The 17,792-nt window shown below is 47.2% G+C and overlaps 1 protein-coding gene across 1 annotated transcript in view; it reads left to right on the top strand.

Annotated features, from left to right (window-relative positions):
• PACS2 (phosphofurin acidic cluster sorting protein 2) overlaps positions 1 to 17,792 on the top strand; it is a gene marked incomplete at its 5' end in the record, with an annotated part of 213,975 nt that overhangs the window by 156,455 nt on the left and 39,728 nt on the right. Inside the window, one exon of the mRNA XM_054984815.1 lies at positions 12,611 to 12,653. Within this exon, the coding sequence (XP_054840790.1) occupies positions 12,611 to 12,653 (43 nt within the window). The remainder of the gene's footprint in view (positions 1 to 12,610; positions 12,654 to 17,792) is intronic.

Raw genomic sequence — 17,792 nt, 5'->3', positions numbered from 1 at the left:
GAAGGTTGTCAGTAGCAATTGAAGCAGAAAGTCCTTGCAGAAAGAGATAGTGTGGCTTGCCGGAGGCTAAACAGCTAATCGCCATGATGGCTCTGCTTCCGTCTTGAGCTGAAGGATTTGTTTCGGAGATATTATCCTCGTCTGCATCCAAGGACCTCTCTCCAAAAAGCACCCAAACTTCAGGGGTCTTCTCCAAAGTCCCCCTAGGAGTCCAAAAGCCTCTGGACCCCCCCCCAGATGGGGCAGAATCAGCTGTGTCTTGTGGAGCTCTCCCCAGACACAACTGACTCTCACTGCTGCCATTCCGGAAGTCTCCGGGAAGGGCTGTTTGTGTTACTGACAATTCCACACATCTACCCCCGGTGTGATTAGACAATGTAGGAAGATCCTTGGCAGTGTGAGGAGGTCATAAGTGAAAGACAGAAGACATTTCAAAAGATGCTGGTGGTGTTAGGAGTGAACCCACCGTATGTGACCTTGCTAGCTACCTCTTTGATAAGCACTTTAGCCTTCCTTTTGATCATCCCTCTACAAGCTTTTTCTACCTTCTTTTCAGGACAGGGGCAAGCAAGTTCATCAGTGCCAAATGGGATTGTCATTGATCTAATGTAAAACAACTGAAAAGTATATAAATATGTGAATTGTTTGGGATTATCAAAAATGTTCATGCATCTAAGATTAATGGTCTTTTAAGCTCCCGTGGTCTGAGGATTTTGAAAAAAGAGTTATCTGCTACTATATGTGAGCTCTTTTCCAGTTGATTTCCCTTCCCTTTCATCTTGAATATTTGTTGGCTATGGCCGGAGAGTGATGCATGCACTGCTTGTGGGGTGCATGATGTGCAAAAGACTAAATGTTTGGAAATGCATGCTAAGCAAAACAGATGCTTGGAGAGAGAAAGATCTCCTAAGAATGATTCCCTGATACTTCATTTTAATGTTTTTAAAAGTGCTTTTCTCTCCAGTAATATTTTTGAAGGTGCCACCTAACAAGCAAAAAAAGTCATAATAATAGTAAAACAAAATTATTGAAAAAAGTTATCACTATGAAGTCTTGACAGTGATAGCAAATATACAGTTCATTTAAAACAGAGAGAATGCAGTTGTTCTGTCTGGTGCCTAAGTTAATCAGGTTAGTGCCAAGCAAGTATCTCTAGAAGGAGGGAATTGTGTAGGCAAGGTGCTCCCTACCCAATCCCTGAAGCTGGTGCCACACAGAAAAGCGTCTTGGGAGATACTCTCAGATCATACATTGCAGAAATTTGAAAAAGAAGTATAAAATTTGAATACAGGAATACAGAGATGAAACATTGGTGAAGCAAATCGTAAGTAATTTGACATGACACATTAACGCAGAAACTACCCTGAGGAGCATATCTTTGTCAACCTATAGTACCCAGTAGTATGGTGTTCAGACCCCATCCTTTTACCAAAACATCTCTCTGAAGCCAGTTCCTTACAGCATAGCCCTATCGCCTGAATAAAAAGCCTTCTTGAATAATTCAGTTTTGCAGAAGGTCAAGAAAGTGGGGACTTTCTTGGCCTCTTCAGGCAGGGCATTCCATAAGGTGGGGGCCACCACAGAGAAGGCCTGTGTACGGGCCCTGCTTGAACTTGCTCATTTGCAGGGCGGCACCAGCAGAAGGTCCTGTAGTTACCTGTTTCAACAATATTATCTATTGCTAAAGTATACAACAACTTTATTTAATTTTACCAGAGCCATTCTTTTTCTAATCGAAACTAGTGCTTGTACTTAAATCTTAGTCTACAAAACCTCTTGTTTCTACAATAAAACGTCTTTGGGGTGCACAAAACTAGGTATCCAGTAGTTCCTGATCCCTAAAAATGAAATGTGTCTGGTGACTGGTGGCCTCTCAGGTTGTTGCTGAGGTCAGGGCACAAGTTGCTTCTCCTGACTGGCTGTTTAAAAATCTCTCTGGCTCCTGAGTTTTGCCAGACTCTTCCACACCTCTGTTTTTGGGAGTTTATTCACTAACCCAGGCTATTGGATAGCAGCTCTTTGGTAGCTTCTTTCCCTAATGATGACAAAGTGTGATGCTTTTGAGACAGTTATGGCACTCTACAAAATATGAGCAGAGCGGCATTCAAAGAAGGAGACTTCCTGACCTCTTGCTCCCAGTGTAAGCTCCCTTCCCCCTGAATTCTGCTTTTGAGAATTGATGGACCCCTGGGAAAAGTGGAGTATGGCATTAAAGGGCATCACAGTTCTTTGGAAGTCAGCCCTGAAGGACTCCACCTTATCATCATCATCATCATCATCATCATCATCATCATCATCATCATCATCATCATCATCATCATCATCATCATTATCATTAATTACATTTCTAACTCGCCCTTCCCACAAGCAGGCTCAGGGCGAGGTACAACAGATTATAAAAATATAACACAAATATTAAAACCATAAAACAACAGTTAATCATAAAATCAACAAACAGATAATAACTGTCCCAAGATGTACAACAGATTATAAAAATATAACACAAATATTAAAACCATAAAACAACAGTTCATCGTAAAATCAACAAACAGATAATAACTGTCCCAAGATGGGGTCAATTCCAGATTCCTGCTCATCAACATACAGGGGGAGGGAAGTGGACAGATAATGTACTGCAACCCATACATGGGTCAGCAATGAATGGGCATTACATAGCCCCATGCGGTACCCATATGCTGGGCAGCCGGCCAGTGAACACTGCATAACCCCACACTTAGCGGGAGGCTGGTGGGAGGCTCAGTGAGGATCTCATGCTGGCCTCAACCGTACGCCTGGTGGAACATCTCCATCTTACAGGCCCGCCGAAATGATCCTGATGGGCCTGGGTGTCCTCAGACAGAGAGTTCCACCAGGTTGGGGCCAGGACCAAAAAGGCTCTGGCCCCGGTTAAGGCCAACCAAGCCTCCCTGGGACCAGGGACCACCAGCAGATGTTTTCCAGCTAATTGAAGTGTTCTACGGGGCACATACAGGGAGAGGCGGTCCCTTAGGTATGCTGGTCCCAGTCCATTTAGGGCTTTATAGGTCAAAACCAGCACCTTGAACTGAATCCAGAATTCCACGGGGAGCCAGTGGAGCTGCTGCAGAATTGGTGCAATATGTGATCACAATGCTGCAAATAAACAACTGCAGTGCCCTGAATGAGCCTCCTTGGTTTCATCAGGCTGTTCGGCACCTCACATGGCTCAGAAGGACCAGTCAGTTCTTGCCATCTGCATAGTTTCCACCTTAGTGCCAGTCAGAGCCACTTGCTAAAAAGGCTAAGCTCAAATCTGAGAATAGCGATAAACCCTTGACATCGAAGGCATATAAGAAAACTCTATCAATTCCATTACTCTCCATATGGTTTCACCTTATCGTTACTATGCATATGGATATGAAGGCTTGCTGGGATTTTTCCCACCTCCTCATTACTTCTTCCATGACAAAGACATTTATGTGCTGGCTCACTTGGAACCAAGGTGTGAAGCAAAATCTTCATCAATACCTACTACAGTTCCAGAAGACAATACTGCTCCTGAACTGACACTGAATTCTGCCGCACAGTCTGATAAACTACTCTGATGTAGTTACTGTAGGTTCAGATTTTTCATCGGAACCATCTCCACCAGAATTCCTTATTGAGGACTCTTCTATTTCTCCGATTGATGATCTTCACTTGTACATTGAACAGTTAGTTTGAGTGGCGAGATCTTTGGAAATTGAGGTGAACTGCTCTGCAATGACCTCTTTGGATCCAGTTTTCAAAGCCCTTCACTAGGAAGCAACTGGACTTGTAACATTTCCAACCATGCAGGGAATGCCTGCCGTAACCAAAGATGTGTAGTCCAGACTATCTTCGACTCCAGCAATGTCTAAAAAGCTGGATAATATGTACAAGATCAAACAAGAAGGGTCAGGCTTTTTCTTTACTCACCCCCTGCCAATACCATTGTCACTGTTCCTTCAAGGAAAAGGCCACCAAAAAAGCACAAACCATTTGGTTGTGATTGATAAGGAAGGCAGGAACATGATATACTTGGTAGAAAGGTATATGCTTCCATAACTTTAACCTTTAGAATTGGTAATTATGAGCCATCCTGGCCTACTACTGTCCGGTATGCCCCAGCATATCTGCCACGTATTAAGTGTCTCTTGCAAAGTAATGTGCCTCTGAATACATGCAGAGTAGAACCTATTTTCTGGTGCGTTGCTGCTAACTGCTTATCTCGCAGGCAAGGTGTTCTGGTTAGGAGTTCCTGACAAGCCTGGGAACTCGACCTTGAAGTCAACACAGAGACTGCATCAAACTACATAGAGACTGAACTGAGCTCATCTCTCCCCTCCTCCCTTCTTCCCAGGCTCTGTGCACCCAAAATCCTAACGGACTCTCTTTCCCACTGGGGGCGGGGACATCCACCTATAATTAACCTTGCTTTACTACCTTTCGGCATTCCAGCCCATTCCACTGTCATAGTATCTTGATACTGGTACGTTTCTTTAATAAAAACAACTTTATCTCATACACCTGAGTGATGCAGTGAAGTGTTTGAGGAAGTACCTGGCAAGAACTGACATTTTGGCTGGTATCCCTAAAGTTCTTCTGGAACCAGAGTCCTGAACATCACTATCTGCACCATGGCAGATGAAGTGGACAAGGGATCTCATGAGAAACCAGAGGGATCACCTACAAGCCCTGCTTAGTTGCGCGGGCATGGTGTGGAAGCACCGAAGGATCTCGGGGCATGCTCCAAGCTCGGACTCAAATATCTGAAGTGGCTAACGACACTCCCAAGGGGATGGATCTTTTAAATAATTTTATTGGATTAGATATCATTAAATTGTACATTACAATCAGTTTCCTTTAATTTTTCCAATTCTAACCCCCTCCCTTTCCCCCCCTTTTGTTGACTTCCAACAGTTTTCCAACCCCTTGTCCCTTTTCCCTTACTCATTTTAAATTTATTCTATCTGTCAAACATAATCTTTCACTTTCTTCTAAGCTTATCTATATAACACAGTGCTCCTTCTGTCTTCCTACTTACCAAGGGGTAAGTAGGTAAGTACCAAGGGATCTTGCGTGCGGCCGGCACCCACAGGAGCCAAGATGAGAAGCTATGGCAGAGGGGCCAGATGTTTGAACTGAGTTTGGGAGACCCCTCTGCCATTCCAGAAGAAGAAAAGGCAGACCTGGAAGAGGATGAGCAGGGAGGGGACAGTACTGGGTCGACCAAAGATGAGAGAGAGGACCAGGATAAAACCGAACCTCCCCACACTGTCGTGGAAGAGATGCATGCCTTCTGGGGAGAGATAGGTGACATCAAGGGAGGCCTGGGTGAGCTCCTAGATGGATTTTGAGAACTCCTACAAAACCACAACTCGGGCCACCGGGTGGTGTGCCAGGGCCGGCACCTGGGCTGCAAGGGGACGCACTAGCAGTGCCTGTCCCTTTGCCGAGATGGCACAAGCTGGATGCGTGATTCAAGGGGGACCCCAAAGAACTGGGCTACTTCCTGGTCCAGATGATGGAATTCTTCAGATAATGGGGTCCCACCCGGTGCGAGAATATGCCATAGAGTTCAGGCAGTACATGGCTAAAGTACGAGACTGGACTGAAGGAGTGAAGATCGAATTATTCCGGGCAGGTTTGAATCCAGACCTGGTGGTGAAAGCAATGGTGCAAGATGACCCTCGAACTCTGCTGGGTTGGATCCAGCTCGCCTGCAAGATCGACAACCGGGAGCAAGTCGTCAAGCTACTGAGACTACAGCATCCAGTGGGGCAATGCAGGTCCCCTTCGGAGATCGCGGCCTGAGAGAAGAAGCACTCCCAGAACCTCCTCCAAGTGACAGAGTGGGCCTTCCGTCTTAAACAAGGCCTTTGCCTGCAGTGTGGGGGAGTGGGCCATTTCGCAGCTGACTGTCCCAGGTGGAGAGCAGAAACCCCAGAGCGAGGCCAGAGGAAAAAAGAGGGCCACCAGAGCCCCCCCAAAAGACCAGTAAACAGCCAATGCACCCGAGGGAGGAAGCGGCAGCTGGCTTGAAAGTGGAGGATGAGTCAGAGTTGTCAAGCGGAGACCACTCTGGAGCTGAGGACGACAAGCACCTGCCAGCGGGAAACGAGGATAACCTGCTGTGAGGGGGCCCTGCTAGCAGGTCACAGAGGAGCCACCCACCCCCCAGAGGTGAGACTGAAAGGGGCCTGTTCGTTTTGCCTGTGACTTTAGTAAACCCTCACTGATGGACTCATATCAGGGTAAGAGCCCTAATTGATTCAGGATGTACTAGAGACTTAATCGCCCCAGTGTTAGTGCTGGGACTGGGGCTGGAGGTCAGAAAGCTCACCAACCCCATCATTTTTGAGCAAATGGACAGGTCCTGAATGAAGGGGAATCCCACCAGTTACGAGACTAAACTTGCCCCCCCCTGGGGATGGGGAGCCATTGGGAATGTCGGGCGTTTGTAGTCAGCACAGCAACTAAATTTCCCTTGGTACTTGGAGTGTGCTGGCTGCACAACCATGACCCTTATATACGGTGGAAGGCTGGAGAACTATGTTTCCTGGGTTGGGGAGTGTCAAGATCATGTGTGGGATGAGAAGTGGGGGAAGACAGCCCCATCAATCCCTGAAGCAGCTTGTTTGACCCAGGAAGGAAGGGATTAGATACCCCCCGAGTACCGGGACTTGAGTTAATTATTTGATGAGAAAGAGGCGGACGAGCTTCCCCCTCACAGAAGCACAGACTGTGCCATCAAGCTGATCCCTGGCCAGAAGTTGCCGAAGGGGAAGTTGTATTCAATGAGCCCAGGGGAGCAGGCAGAGCTGCGAATGTTCATCGACAACAATTTAGAAAGAGGTTTTATTAGGCCCGCGACTTCCCCACATGACGCTCCTGTACTCTTCCATAAGAAAAAGAGGTTGGGGGGCTAAGACTGTGTATGGACTATAGTGGGATCAATGTGGTATCGGTGTCTAATGCCTACCCCCTCCCCCTCATCTGAGACTTACTGGGAGTAGTGGCCCAAGGGAAGATCTTCTCTAAGCTGGATTTACGGGATGCTTATTTTAGAGTACGGATAAAGGAGGCGGATGAATGGAAGATGGCGTACAGCACCCCTTTGGGGCAATACAAATACCTAGTGATGCCGTTCAGATTGCAAGGGGCCACGGGTTTTTTTATGAATTTGATTAACGAGGTCCTCCACAAACACCTTTACAAAGGGGTGGTGGTGTATTTAGATGACGTGTTGTATTCACAAGATTATGAGTCTCACGTGAAATTGATGTGGGAGGTACTGCAGACCTTGCACACACACACCAACTACCTGTTAAACTGTCTAAATGTGAATTTCATAAGAGAGAGTTGGATTTTCTGGGCTATCGAGTATCAGGCCACGGGCTGGGAATGGACCCAACAAAAGTTCAAGCAGTTCAAAACCCAATGGCAATTACAGTCATTCCTGAGGTTTGCTAATTTCTACCGACCCCTCATAAAGAACATTGCCCAAATCTCACTACTGCTGACTGATTTACTGACGACCAAAGGGAAGGGATCCCAGGGAGTAAAGCCCAGCTCTAAGCTTGCATTGACTGCAAAATGCCAGAAGGCTTTCGAGAACTTAAAGCAATTGTTCACTTCGGAGCCAGTGCTGCGCCACCCCGATGAAAACTGTAAATTTGTGGCTCAGGTGGATGCGAGTGATGTGGCAATGGGGGGTGTGTGTGTGTGTGTGATCCTCCAGGAGGACGATGAAGGGAAATTGCACCCCTGTGCCTACGTGTTGAAAAAATTTTCTGAGGCAGAGCACCACTGGTCAGTGTGGGATAAAGAGGCTGCCGCAGTTAACTTAGCTCTGTGTAGTTGGCGACATTGGTTAGAAGGAGCCAACATGCCATTTGAGGCGTGGACTGATCACAAAAATGTGTAAGCATTACGTGCCCCTTGCAAATTGGGCACCAAACAACTAAGATGGGTGGAGTTTTTCTCTTGATTCAATTTTGTATTAAGCAAGATGAGAAGGACACAGAGATATGCTAGAGCTCAGTGTCCTTCCAGCCTGCGTCCCATCCTGAGAAATGCTGGATGTGGAGTTAGGAAATGTAGCACCCCTTTGACACTGATGATGTGCAATACCAGGTCCATAAATAATAAAACTAGAGCACTGCATGATTATTTTGCAGCAAATGATATGGACCTGGAGTGCGTGACCGAGACCTGGGTAAGGGAGGGCGAAACAGTCGCCTTGAAAGAACTGATCCCCCCCCGGGGTTTTTGGTCCTCCATCAGTCTCGAATGGGTGGCCAGGGGGGAGGGGTGGCAATCCATGTTTGAGAGTCCTTCTCCTTCAGACCGCTCCCTGCCCCGGAGATCTCCGGTACTGACTGTGTGGGCCTAGTGGCATTCCAGCCCATTCTACTGTCGTAGTATCTTGATACTGGTATCTTTCTTTAATCAAAACAACTTTACCTCATACACCTGAGTGATGCAGTGAAGTGTTTGGGGAAGTACCTGGCAAGACCTGACAGCGACCAGCTTTTCTTATGGGAAAGGATAGGCCCAGGGCTTTTTTTCAGGGGGAACGCAGGGGAACGGAGTTCCAGAACCTCTTGAAAATGGTCACATGGCTGGTGGCCCCGCCCCCTGATCTCCAGACTGGAGATCAGGGGGCGGGGCCACTGGCCATGTGACCATTTTCTCTGAGGGCAACCCACTGAGTTCCACCACCTCTTTCCCCAGAAAAAAAAGCCCTGGGTAGGCCCATACTTGAATTTAATTCCCGATGACAAGCAAAGGCTTGCAAGGAGATCTTGCAAGGAGAACCTTTAAGGCTCCCAAAGGAAAACAAATTAATGTGGCTGGGCATGTTGGGGATTGCTGTTCCAGGGCTATAGCCTTCGCTGTAGTCAGACATGTGTGGCTCAGACCCCTGGAACTAGCTCCTCACTGTAGGATGAAGGCAGGAAACCTTCTCTTTAAAGGGTCTGGCTTGTTTTTGTCCATTACAGATGAAGCCCTAAAAAAGATTAAAGATGATAAGGTGACAGCCAAATCCCTGGTTATCACTACTCGTCTACCCAAATCTGTTCAGGCAGAGATATCCACCAGTTTCTCATAACCCCAGACCGGCTACAGGGTAATGAGGTTCTCCACCATGACCTGGGCACACTAAAACCGATAGACTCGTTTGTATCGCCCCTAAATTAAAGGACAGCTCCTTTTCAAAAGGACCCTAATCTCTTTGTGTCGTTTTAAGAGAGCAAAAAGGGCCAGAAAATCTCTGCACAGACCATTTCAAAATGGATAGTGAAGCTCATTCAACCTAGTTATAAACAGTCCAAGCACCCATGTCCATTGCATATAAGGGTTCATTCCACGAAAGCTGAACCCACCTTGTCAGCCTTCAAATTGGGCATTCCTCTAATCCTCTTGTGCAAGGCAGCCACCTCCTCAGTGCCGTTAACGTTCCTCAAGCATTATGCCATTGGCGTAGACTCCAGGCGGGACACAGCTGATGGCAAGTCGGTCCTGAAGAGTCTTTCCCAATAAAGAGCTCCACGCCCTCCTCTTGCGTAAGTCAGCTTTGTAATCTCCCATGTGGGACGGCACAGAAGACTCACCGATGAAAACAGGGGTTGTGTTCTCCTGTAACGGCTGTTCATCAAGTTGTCTCCTGTGCAGACACACAATGCCTCTGTTCTTCCCCACTGTGAGCTCTTTCCCCCCTACCCTTCTTCCTGCACCTGGAGAACTGAGGGAGGGTCACTTGCATCACCTTTTCCCCTGCGGGGAAAGCATGCAAAGAGGTGGGTGAGTGTCTCACACTTCAAGCAGCTTTGGGGTGTCTGCAGCCGGCCAGCACATGTGCAGATCCCATGTGAGACTGCCCGGAAGAGCGCTCGGTGAACAGCAGTTACAGGGAATTGCAACCCTGTTTTTCCCGCCACAGAGATCCACGGGCTGTGTGCATGAGCGGAGCCTCTCTGCAGCTCCTTGGAGCCCCCGGAACTGGATCACATTTGGAGCCTCACCGGCTCACCGTGTGAGAGAGCAGATTCCGGATAAGATGGAGATGGTGGCGGTTGGGAAAGCTGATATTCTGGGAAAGCTGTTTAACTCTTGTTAACCAATCAGGGGGAGAGTTTGGGGATGTTTCTGGATTTAGTCTTACAGAAGGAAAAGCTGGTTGAAGTAGTTATTCGGAGTATCATCTTTTGTCTTAATTTTATCTTGTGATTGTCTTCCCTTGTAGACTCAGCTGACCTGCCCACACTGATCTTTGCTTCTGAAATCTTTAGACTAGATTTCTGCATCTTGTGGTACATGAATCTGATCTTGATGATGACGCAGATGCTTCAGTTGCTGTAAAATAAAGCAGCCCATCTGATGACTGGGACCAGCCGTTATGCTGATGTTGTACCAGTATTGAAGCTGTTGCAATGGTTATGCATTTGCTTCCAAGCTCCATTCAAGGTGCTGATGCTCGCCTTGAAAACCCTTCATAGTCTAGAGATCCACAAACCTGAAGAACTACCTCTTTCTCAATGAACTTGCTCGCCAACTTCACTTCACTTAGCTTCTCCTTGCAGCGTATTAATTGCAAATGGCGCATCTTGATACTGCCTGTTGAGAGCGTCCTTTGCTGCCATTCCTGCCCTGTGGATTGGGCTTCCAGAGGAGGTCCAGGCACCACTGGCCCTCCTAGTCTTTTGGCAGGCCTGCAAGGCTGTGCTGTTGGATAGGCCTTTTGTCATTTATGGAGGCAGATTTGCAGAACTCCTTGTGTCTTAGTGTGTGCTTGTTGTTCCCTGTGCAAATGGATTGCATCTTGTTCTATTATAATCTACTTTGTGCTTTATGGGAGGGCAGGCACAAATCTATTCAATAAAGAAAAATAAGCATGGTCTGGAAATGCATGTTATTAGTGATTACTACTTTGTTTTTTTTTTGTGTACTAGCAGAAGTGGAAACAGGTTACATTCCATCGTCCTAATATTTTCCATCAGGCAATGAATGCGTCTATATGTTTGTGTATGCATGATTCAACAAGGTTTTGATTACATATGCTAGTCTTCCCCATCATTCAAGGAAGGCTGTCCATGGAGAACTTTAGATATGTGCATACACCAAATAGCCCAGACTAGCCTAAGTTAGTTAGAACTTGCAAACTAAGCAGGGTCAATCATGGTTAATACTAGGATGGGAGATCACCAAGGAAGACCAAGGTTACTAAGCAGAGACAGGCAATGGAAAACTTGCTGCTTAACAACACTTCTTTGTTGCTGTTGTTGTTCATCTAATATGCCAATTCAAAATTCTCTTTATATTCCAAAACTTGATCCCATTTGTCAATCCTTTGACATGCTTCTTGAAGAGGAATTCCATGAGTAAAACCGAGTGGTCTAAACCTTGGCTGACGGCACCCAAAGGCTGGACCACAAGGCCTCTTTATTGCAGGAGCTACTGGCTGCCCTGAACCCCTTCCGACAGGGGCTGCATGGACTCAGCCCCCTTTTTGCTCTACTCCAGACAGGCTTCTTTAGAAACATAGAAACATAGGTCTGGAAGGAACTCCCAAGGGTCATCTAGTCCAGCTCCCTGCACAATGCAAGAAAGTAAAATTCCACAGTCGTAGAAAAAATTAAAGGCCCTCGACTTCTGGAGAGGGCGGGGTCTCCAGGCTGGCCTGGACTTAAGTCATACGCTGCGGCCTACAGGGGCTGCAAAGACCAGTTTCTGAGTCAAAATAACTGATATTGGACTTGAGGTGGACAGTTTTGAGGTCACTGGAAATCTGAAGAGGATAGATGGTAGCGGCTTGTAAGCAGAGTGAAGCAATCTTTCTCGTCTTTCAATGACCACATCTTCTGCACTCCGCTGAAAATAGTGGAAGTTGTATCCTCTTATGAATCGTGGCCTGGGACAGAGCTTTTGAGGCCAAAGAGTTTCCTTTTATTTCCATTCTTGGTCCCTCTGAACTTCTAGAACATTGCTGTTCATTTTAGATATTTATCTCTTACTTCTTTAGGTCCAAGGCAGCTAATAAAGTAGCACCAGGTTACAAGGACACTGAACACTGTAACAGTTCATTAACGAGATAAAGCTATTGAGCGTCCCAAATGCCTTCTCAAAACAATCGTCCTGCATGCCTTTTTGAATGTCATGAGTGAAGGCACCCTCTGCACCCACTCTGTTAAAGTTGTAAGTCTGCAGTTGTCGGAACTGGTTGGTTTTTGCTTGCACTGTTGCACTTATGTTTGTTGTTACCTGAGCAGTCTTCTTCCAAAATTCTGATCTCTCTTCCTTAATTTGCTGGTGCTTAATGATGAATTCTTTGAGTTGAAAACTCCTCTGTATTCAGAACCGTATGAACACTATCTCGTTCTTCTCTAAAGAAGCAAGGATTAAAACAAAAGCCCATGTTTTTTCCAGGTATATGTATGCAAGTGTATGCTGACTCTTATTCTGCATGGTATTGTGGCGAAAGAATGTGGGTGGTGAATATGGGCATCCCTGCTTATGCATTTTAGTGACCTCTGCTCTGCATGCTTGATAAACATTAACTTGTTTCTTAATTTTTGAAGTTAATAATGGTTGGCTCTGATCTTTCTAGCCCCACTGAAGAATCTTCTCAGAAATTCATTCCTTTTGTAGGGGTAAGTAATAACTTTTTTGGCATTGATGCAGTTCATTTTTCAGGATAATTTTGTATTTGGAAATGTACCATAATAGTGGAGACTTGTGGGTATTTTTATAGCCCGAATTTTCTGGATCTGTAACGTGGATTACAACAGTGGGTTCTGCGATTGACTGCCGTTTCTGACAGGCAGTCTGCAGCTCATACTCCACACACACAACTCCCCGTGCACGTATGCGCGCGCGCGCGCGCATACCCATACCCACACTTGAGTTTGCTGTGTCTTAGTTGTCAATCTTGTATACAATAGCAAATATTTGTAACAGATCTATTCAGTTTCATGTAGGCACTGAAATCCAGCATAGTGCCAGTGCAGTTGATAAGATCTGATGTGAAAACTATTCAGCCATCCAGTTTTTGCCAGCTGCTACACGTCCTGGAACACTCTGTGCCCACCTGCTTTGGCTGGGGAAAATACCAGGAAATTGTAACTATTCATATAGCTCTACTTGTAGTCAGTTCGTGATTTGAGTGGTTCCCCACAATCACGGGCTATCACTTTGCAACCAGAAATATAACAATAACAGTGTATGGCAAAATCCAGCATTGCGTGGATTTTTTAGCCCCAGGAGTGTTTCCTGTTCTTAATCAAAAATAAGCCATTGAGGACTGGTTTTTATTTTGTTTTATTTATGTAAAACATTTTAATGTCTCCATAGTTCAAGGTGGCTCACCAACAGAGGCATTTAAACTAAAATAAAAACCAGTCCATATATTAAAATGGCAAAATCCATAACAGAAAGTAGAAAATAAAACAGCTGTGTAGCACAAATTAAAAACAAAGAGAGAAGAGGGACAATTCCATACTTTTGGTTCTCGGGGATTTCAACGTCCATGCTGACGACGATGCCTCCATGCAGGCCATTGACCTGGTGTCCTCCATGGCGGCCCTAGGACTCTCCCAGTTTGTTTCGGCTCCCACACATCAAGCAGGTCACACGCTGGATTTGATTTTTGGGGCAGGGATGATGGTGGTCCTGGATGCCTATGATGCAGTGCCATGGTCAGATCACTTTGTTCTGAAGGCTCGTCTGAGCATGCTGCTCCTTTCCCGGGTGGGCGGTGAGCGGATTTACGCTCGCCCGCGGAGGCTTATGGATCCAATTGGTTTCCAGGCGGCTCTGCGGGATCCGATGCCCCCTGGCAGTACGTTAGATGAGCTGGTGGATGATTGGCATGGCCGTCTTTCCGAAGCCATCGACGCTATTGCCCCCTGCCGTCCTCTCCGAGCCCGCAAACGGGTAGCTCCTTGGTTTACCGAGGAGCTTCGCCAGATGAAGCGGTCTCTGAGACGACTAGAGCGAGTGTGGAGGCGGGGGCGCGACGAAGAGGCAAGAACATCTTATAGGACGTTTATGAAAGCCTATGAGGTGGCAGTGAAAGCAGCAAAGAGGGATTTCTTTGCTGCTTCCATTGCATCCGCTAGCTCACGCCCGGCTCAATTATTTCAAACAGTTCGATCCTTGGTCTCCCTCTCTCAGGGAGACCACCAAATTCTTAATTCAACTATTGGCTGCGAGGCTTTTGCGAGCTATTTTGCGGGTAAAATCTTGTCCCTTCGCCGTGGCCTGCCACCCACTGTTGATACAGTAAGGGAACTGGAGACCCCTTGGCCGTCTTCTGGGTCCGTATTAGACCATTTCAGCCTGCTCTCTCAGGACGATGTGGACAGGATCCTGCAGGGGATGAGGCCAACCACCTGTCCTCTGGACCCCTGCCCATCCTGGCTGGTGAAGGCCAGCTCGGAGGGGCTACGGGACCATCTGGAGGCCATTGTTAACATCTCCCTGAGCTCTGGGGTTTTTCCAGGAGTGTTAAAGGAGGCGGTAGTGCGGCCCCTCCTGAAAAAACCATCTTTGGACCCCACCGACCCGTCCAGTTACCGCCCAGTGTCGAACCTCCCGTTCCTGGGCAAGGTGATTGAGCGGGCGGTGGCGGTACAACTGCAGGAATTCCTGAATGATGCTCTAGTCCTGGACCCATTCCAGTCTGGCTTCCGTCCTGGCCATGGGACGGAGACAGCCTTGGTTGCCCTCACAGACGACCTTCGCAGGCATCTGGATCGAGGCGGGTCAGCGCTGCTTGTGTTACTTGATCTCACAGCAGCGTTTGACACGGTTGACTATGATTTGTTGGCCAGCCGCCTTGCCGACGTGGGGATTAGGGGGACAGTCTTACAGTGGCTGGTCTCCTTTCTCCAGGGTCGGGGACAGAGGGTGGCGCTCGGGGGAGATCTATCGGCCCATCACCCTTTGGTGTGCGGGGTTCCCCAAGGGGCGATACTCTCCCCAATGTTATTTAACATCTATATGCGCCCCCTCGCCCAGTTGGTGCGGAGGTTTGGGCTGGGTTGTCATCAATACGCGGATGACACCCAACTTTTTCTGTTGATGGACGGCCGGCCAGACACGGCCCCAGACAATCTGGCCAGAGCTTTGGAGGCTGTGACGGCATGGTTGAAACAGAGCAGGCTGAAATTGAACCCAGTGAAGACGGAGGTCCTGCAGCTGGGACGGGGGCTGCCAGATGTTGGGATCCAGCTCCCTGCCCTGGATGGGACACCACTGGCAACTTTGCCAGTGGTAAAGAGTCTGGGTGTGCTCCTGGATGCCTCCCTATCGATGGAGGCCCAGGTCACGGCGGTTGCCAAGTCTGCATTTTTCCATCTTCGTCAGATCAGGCAACTTGCCCCCTACCTGACGCCCCAGGACCTGGCTACAGTGATCCATGCAACGGTCACCTCCAGGCTAGATTACTGTAACTCACTCTACGCTGGGCTACCCCTGGGCCTGATCCGGAAACTACAACTGGTCCAGAATGCGGCGGCACGGGTCCTGACTGGTATACCTTACCAGTCACACATCACACCTGTCCTGCGCCAGCTGCACTGGCTTCCAGTTGAATTCCGAATCAGGTTCAAAGTGTTGGTTCTTACCTTTAAAGCCCTGAGTGGGTTGGGACCGGCATATCTTCGGGACCGCCTCTCCCTGTACGTTCCCCGGAGATCGCTCCGATCAGCGAATAAATATTTACTTGTGGTCCCCGGCCCTAAGGAAGCCCGCCTCGCTTCAACCAGGGCCAGGGCTTTTTCAGTCCTGGCCCCAGCCTGGTGGAACGCTCTGTCAATGGAAACCCGGGTCCAGCGGGACATATTATCGTTCCGCCGGGCCTGTAAGACAGAGCTGTTCCGCCAGGCGTTTGGTGATTGAAGGGGGCGGTGCCATGTCGGCCTCCCACCTTTGGGGTGGGGAAGGTTCTCCCCACCACTGCACCTTGTTAATTTGTTTTATTATTTGTATATTGATTTTAGTTTTGTTTTTATTAATTTTAACTGTTCACCGCCCAGAGCCCCTGGGATGGGCGGTATATAAATTGAATAAATAAATAAATAAATAAAATAACAGAAAGTAGAAAATAAAACAGCTGTGTAGCACAAATTAAAAACAAAGAGAGAAGAGGGACAATTCCATACCTTGGACTCCTTACTTCTCTTAACAAAGGCCCTTGGAGCAGGGATGCACTTTGTGGCCACAGTTGCCTAGAAGTGACACACAGACCAAAGGGGTCCAAGGCATGCAGCTACCAGGCATAAAGGGCATGCAGATACCAGGCATAAAGGGCTTTAAGGCTCTTGCACAGTGAATTCAATGCTGTTGTCACAAAATTGTCCAAATATATTCCCATCTCCTGATAGCCACTGTGAGACTATCAGTGGCATTTTGTACTAGCTGCTGCTTCCACACAGTCTTCAAGGGTAGCCCAAAATAAATCCACACAACCAGAAAGATACTATTCATATAGCTGTGCTTAAAGTGAATTAGTGGTTTAAGTGGTTTTTACCCACTTAAGTGGTCCCAAGTGATAATCACAGATTATCACTTGGGAAGGTTAAGAAGGCTTAAAAGTTTATTGAGAAGGTTTAAAGTTGAAACTGGTTTGCCAGCTATTTGTGCTTATGTGAAGATGAAAGTTAAAGGAGGCTTGGCTCTTAATGTAAAGCTGACATATTTCCAGGTAATCAATCAGGCCACCTAGAAAGATGTCTGAATCAGCACCAGCCAGGCTGGTAAACCTTTGAGAACAACAAAATTTATTAGGCATAAATTAATTTACAACATCCTGCATATGGGGGGAAAACAATTCATCGTTGTGTCTTCTGTGCTGTCCCCCAGCCACAGATGTATCAAAGCTCCAAAAGGCGTGAGATGCGCATCCAGTCTTTTTGCATGCTTTTTTTGAGTGGGTGCGCCTATAAAAGGTGGGGCAAGTGGATTCCTCCCTCAGTTCTTATTTAGCTGCCGCTGAAGAAGGATGTGTTTCAAGCTCCTCCTCGAATCCGAGCAAGAAGAAAGCAAGCAAGCAAGAAGAAGATGACTTCGAAGGTACTCTTCAAGAAGTGTCTCAAGTGTGGATCCAAGAGGACCCAATCCGATGGGCATGAGAAATACCTGATGTGCCTGGGAGAGGCACTCGATACCGCTGATGGCCTGACATAAATGGGCATCATGTCTAAAAGCGACATTATGACAGCCCTGAAGGGTGTCTCCAATTCCAAACTGATGAAAGGTGCTAAAAAACAACAACACCACAGCGTCCAGAATGGGCCTCCTCGGTATTTATTACTTTGGCTCCAAGTGTTGATAATATGAACCAGTTGGTTCGTTCTGCTTCAACTACAAGTGCTGATAATAAGAACCAGTCAGTTCCTTCTACTTTGGCTCCAAGTGCCATTAATAAGAACCAATTGATTCCTTCTACTTTGGCTCCAAGCACCAGTTGATTCCTTCTACTTCGGCTCCAAGCACCAACAATATGAACCAGTTGGTTCATAAAGATTCCAGCACATCTCGGTCTTCATCCAAACTGCTGTCAAAAAAGGCCAAGCTGAAGTTGAGGCATACTGAAAACTGCCAGACTCCAAAACCATAAAAGAAAAAGCAGTCCTCAGCTTTGGCTCCATCTGCCTCCGTGGTGTCCAGCCCACCTACAGCTCTGAGAACTCCCTTGTTTTCTCCAAGACATCGGTTGACCTCGATTTCTGCTATTCTCAATGGCAAGATTCCAGATCTCTCAGACCTGGCACTGCTGTTATCTCCAA

Source organism: Eublepharis macularius, chromosome 7 (genome assembly GCF_028583425.1).
Source record: "Eublepharis macularius isolate TG4126 chromosome 7, MPM_Emac_v1.0, whole genome shotgun sequence".
NCBI lineage: Eukaryota > Metazoa > Chordata > Lepidosauria > Squamata > Eublepharidae > Eublepharis > Eublepharis macularius.
The sequence above is the reverse complement of the archived record's forward strand: the minus strand, read 5'-3'. Positions and strand labels throughout refer to the sequence as shown.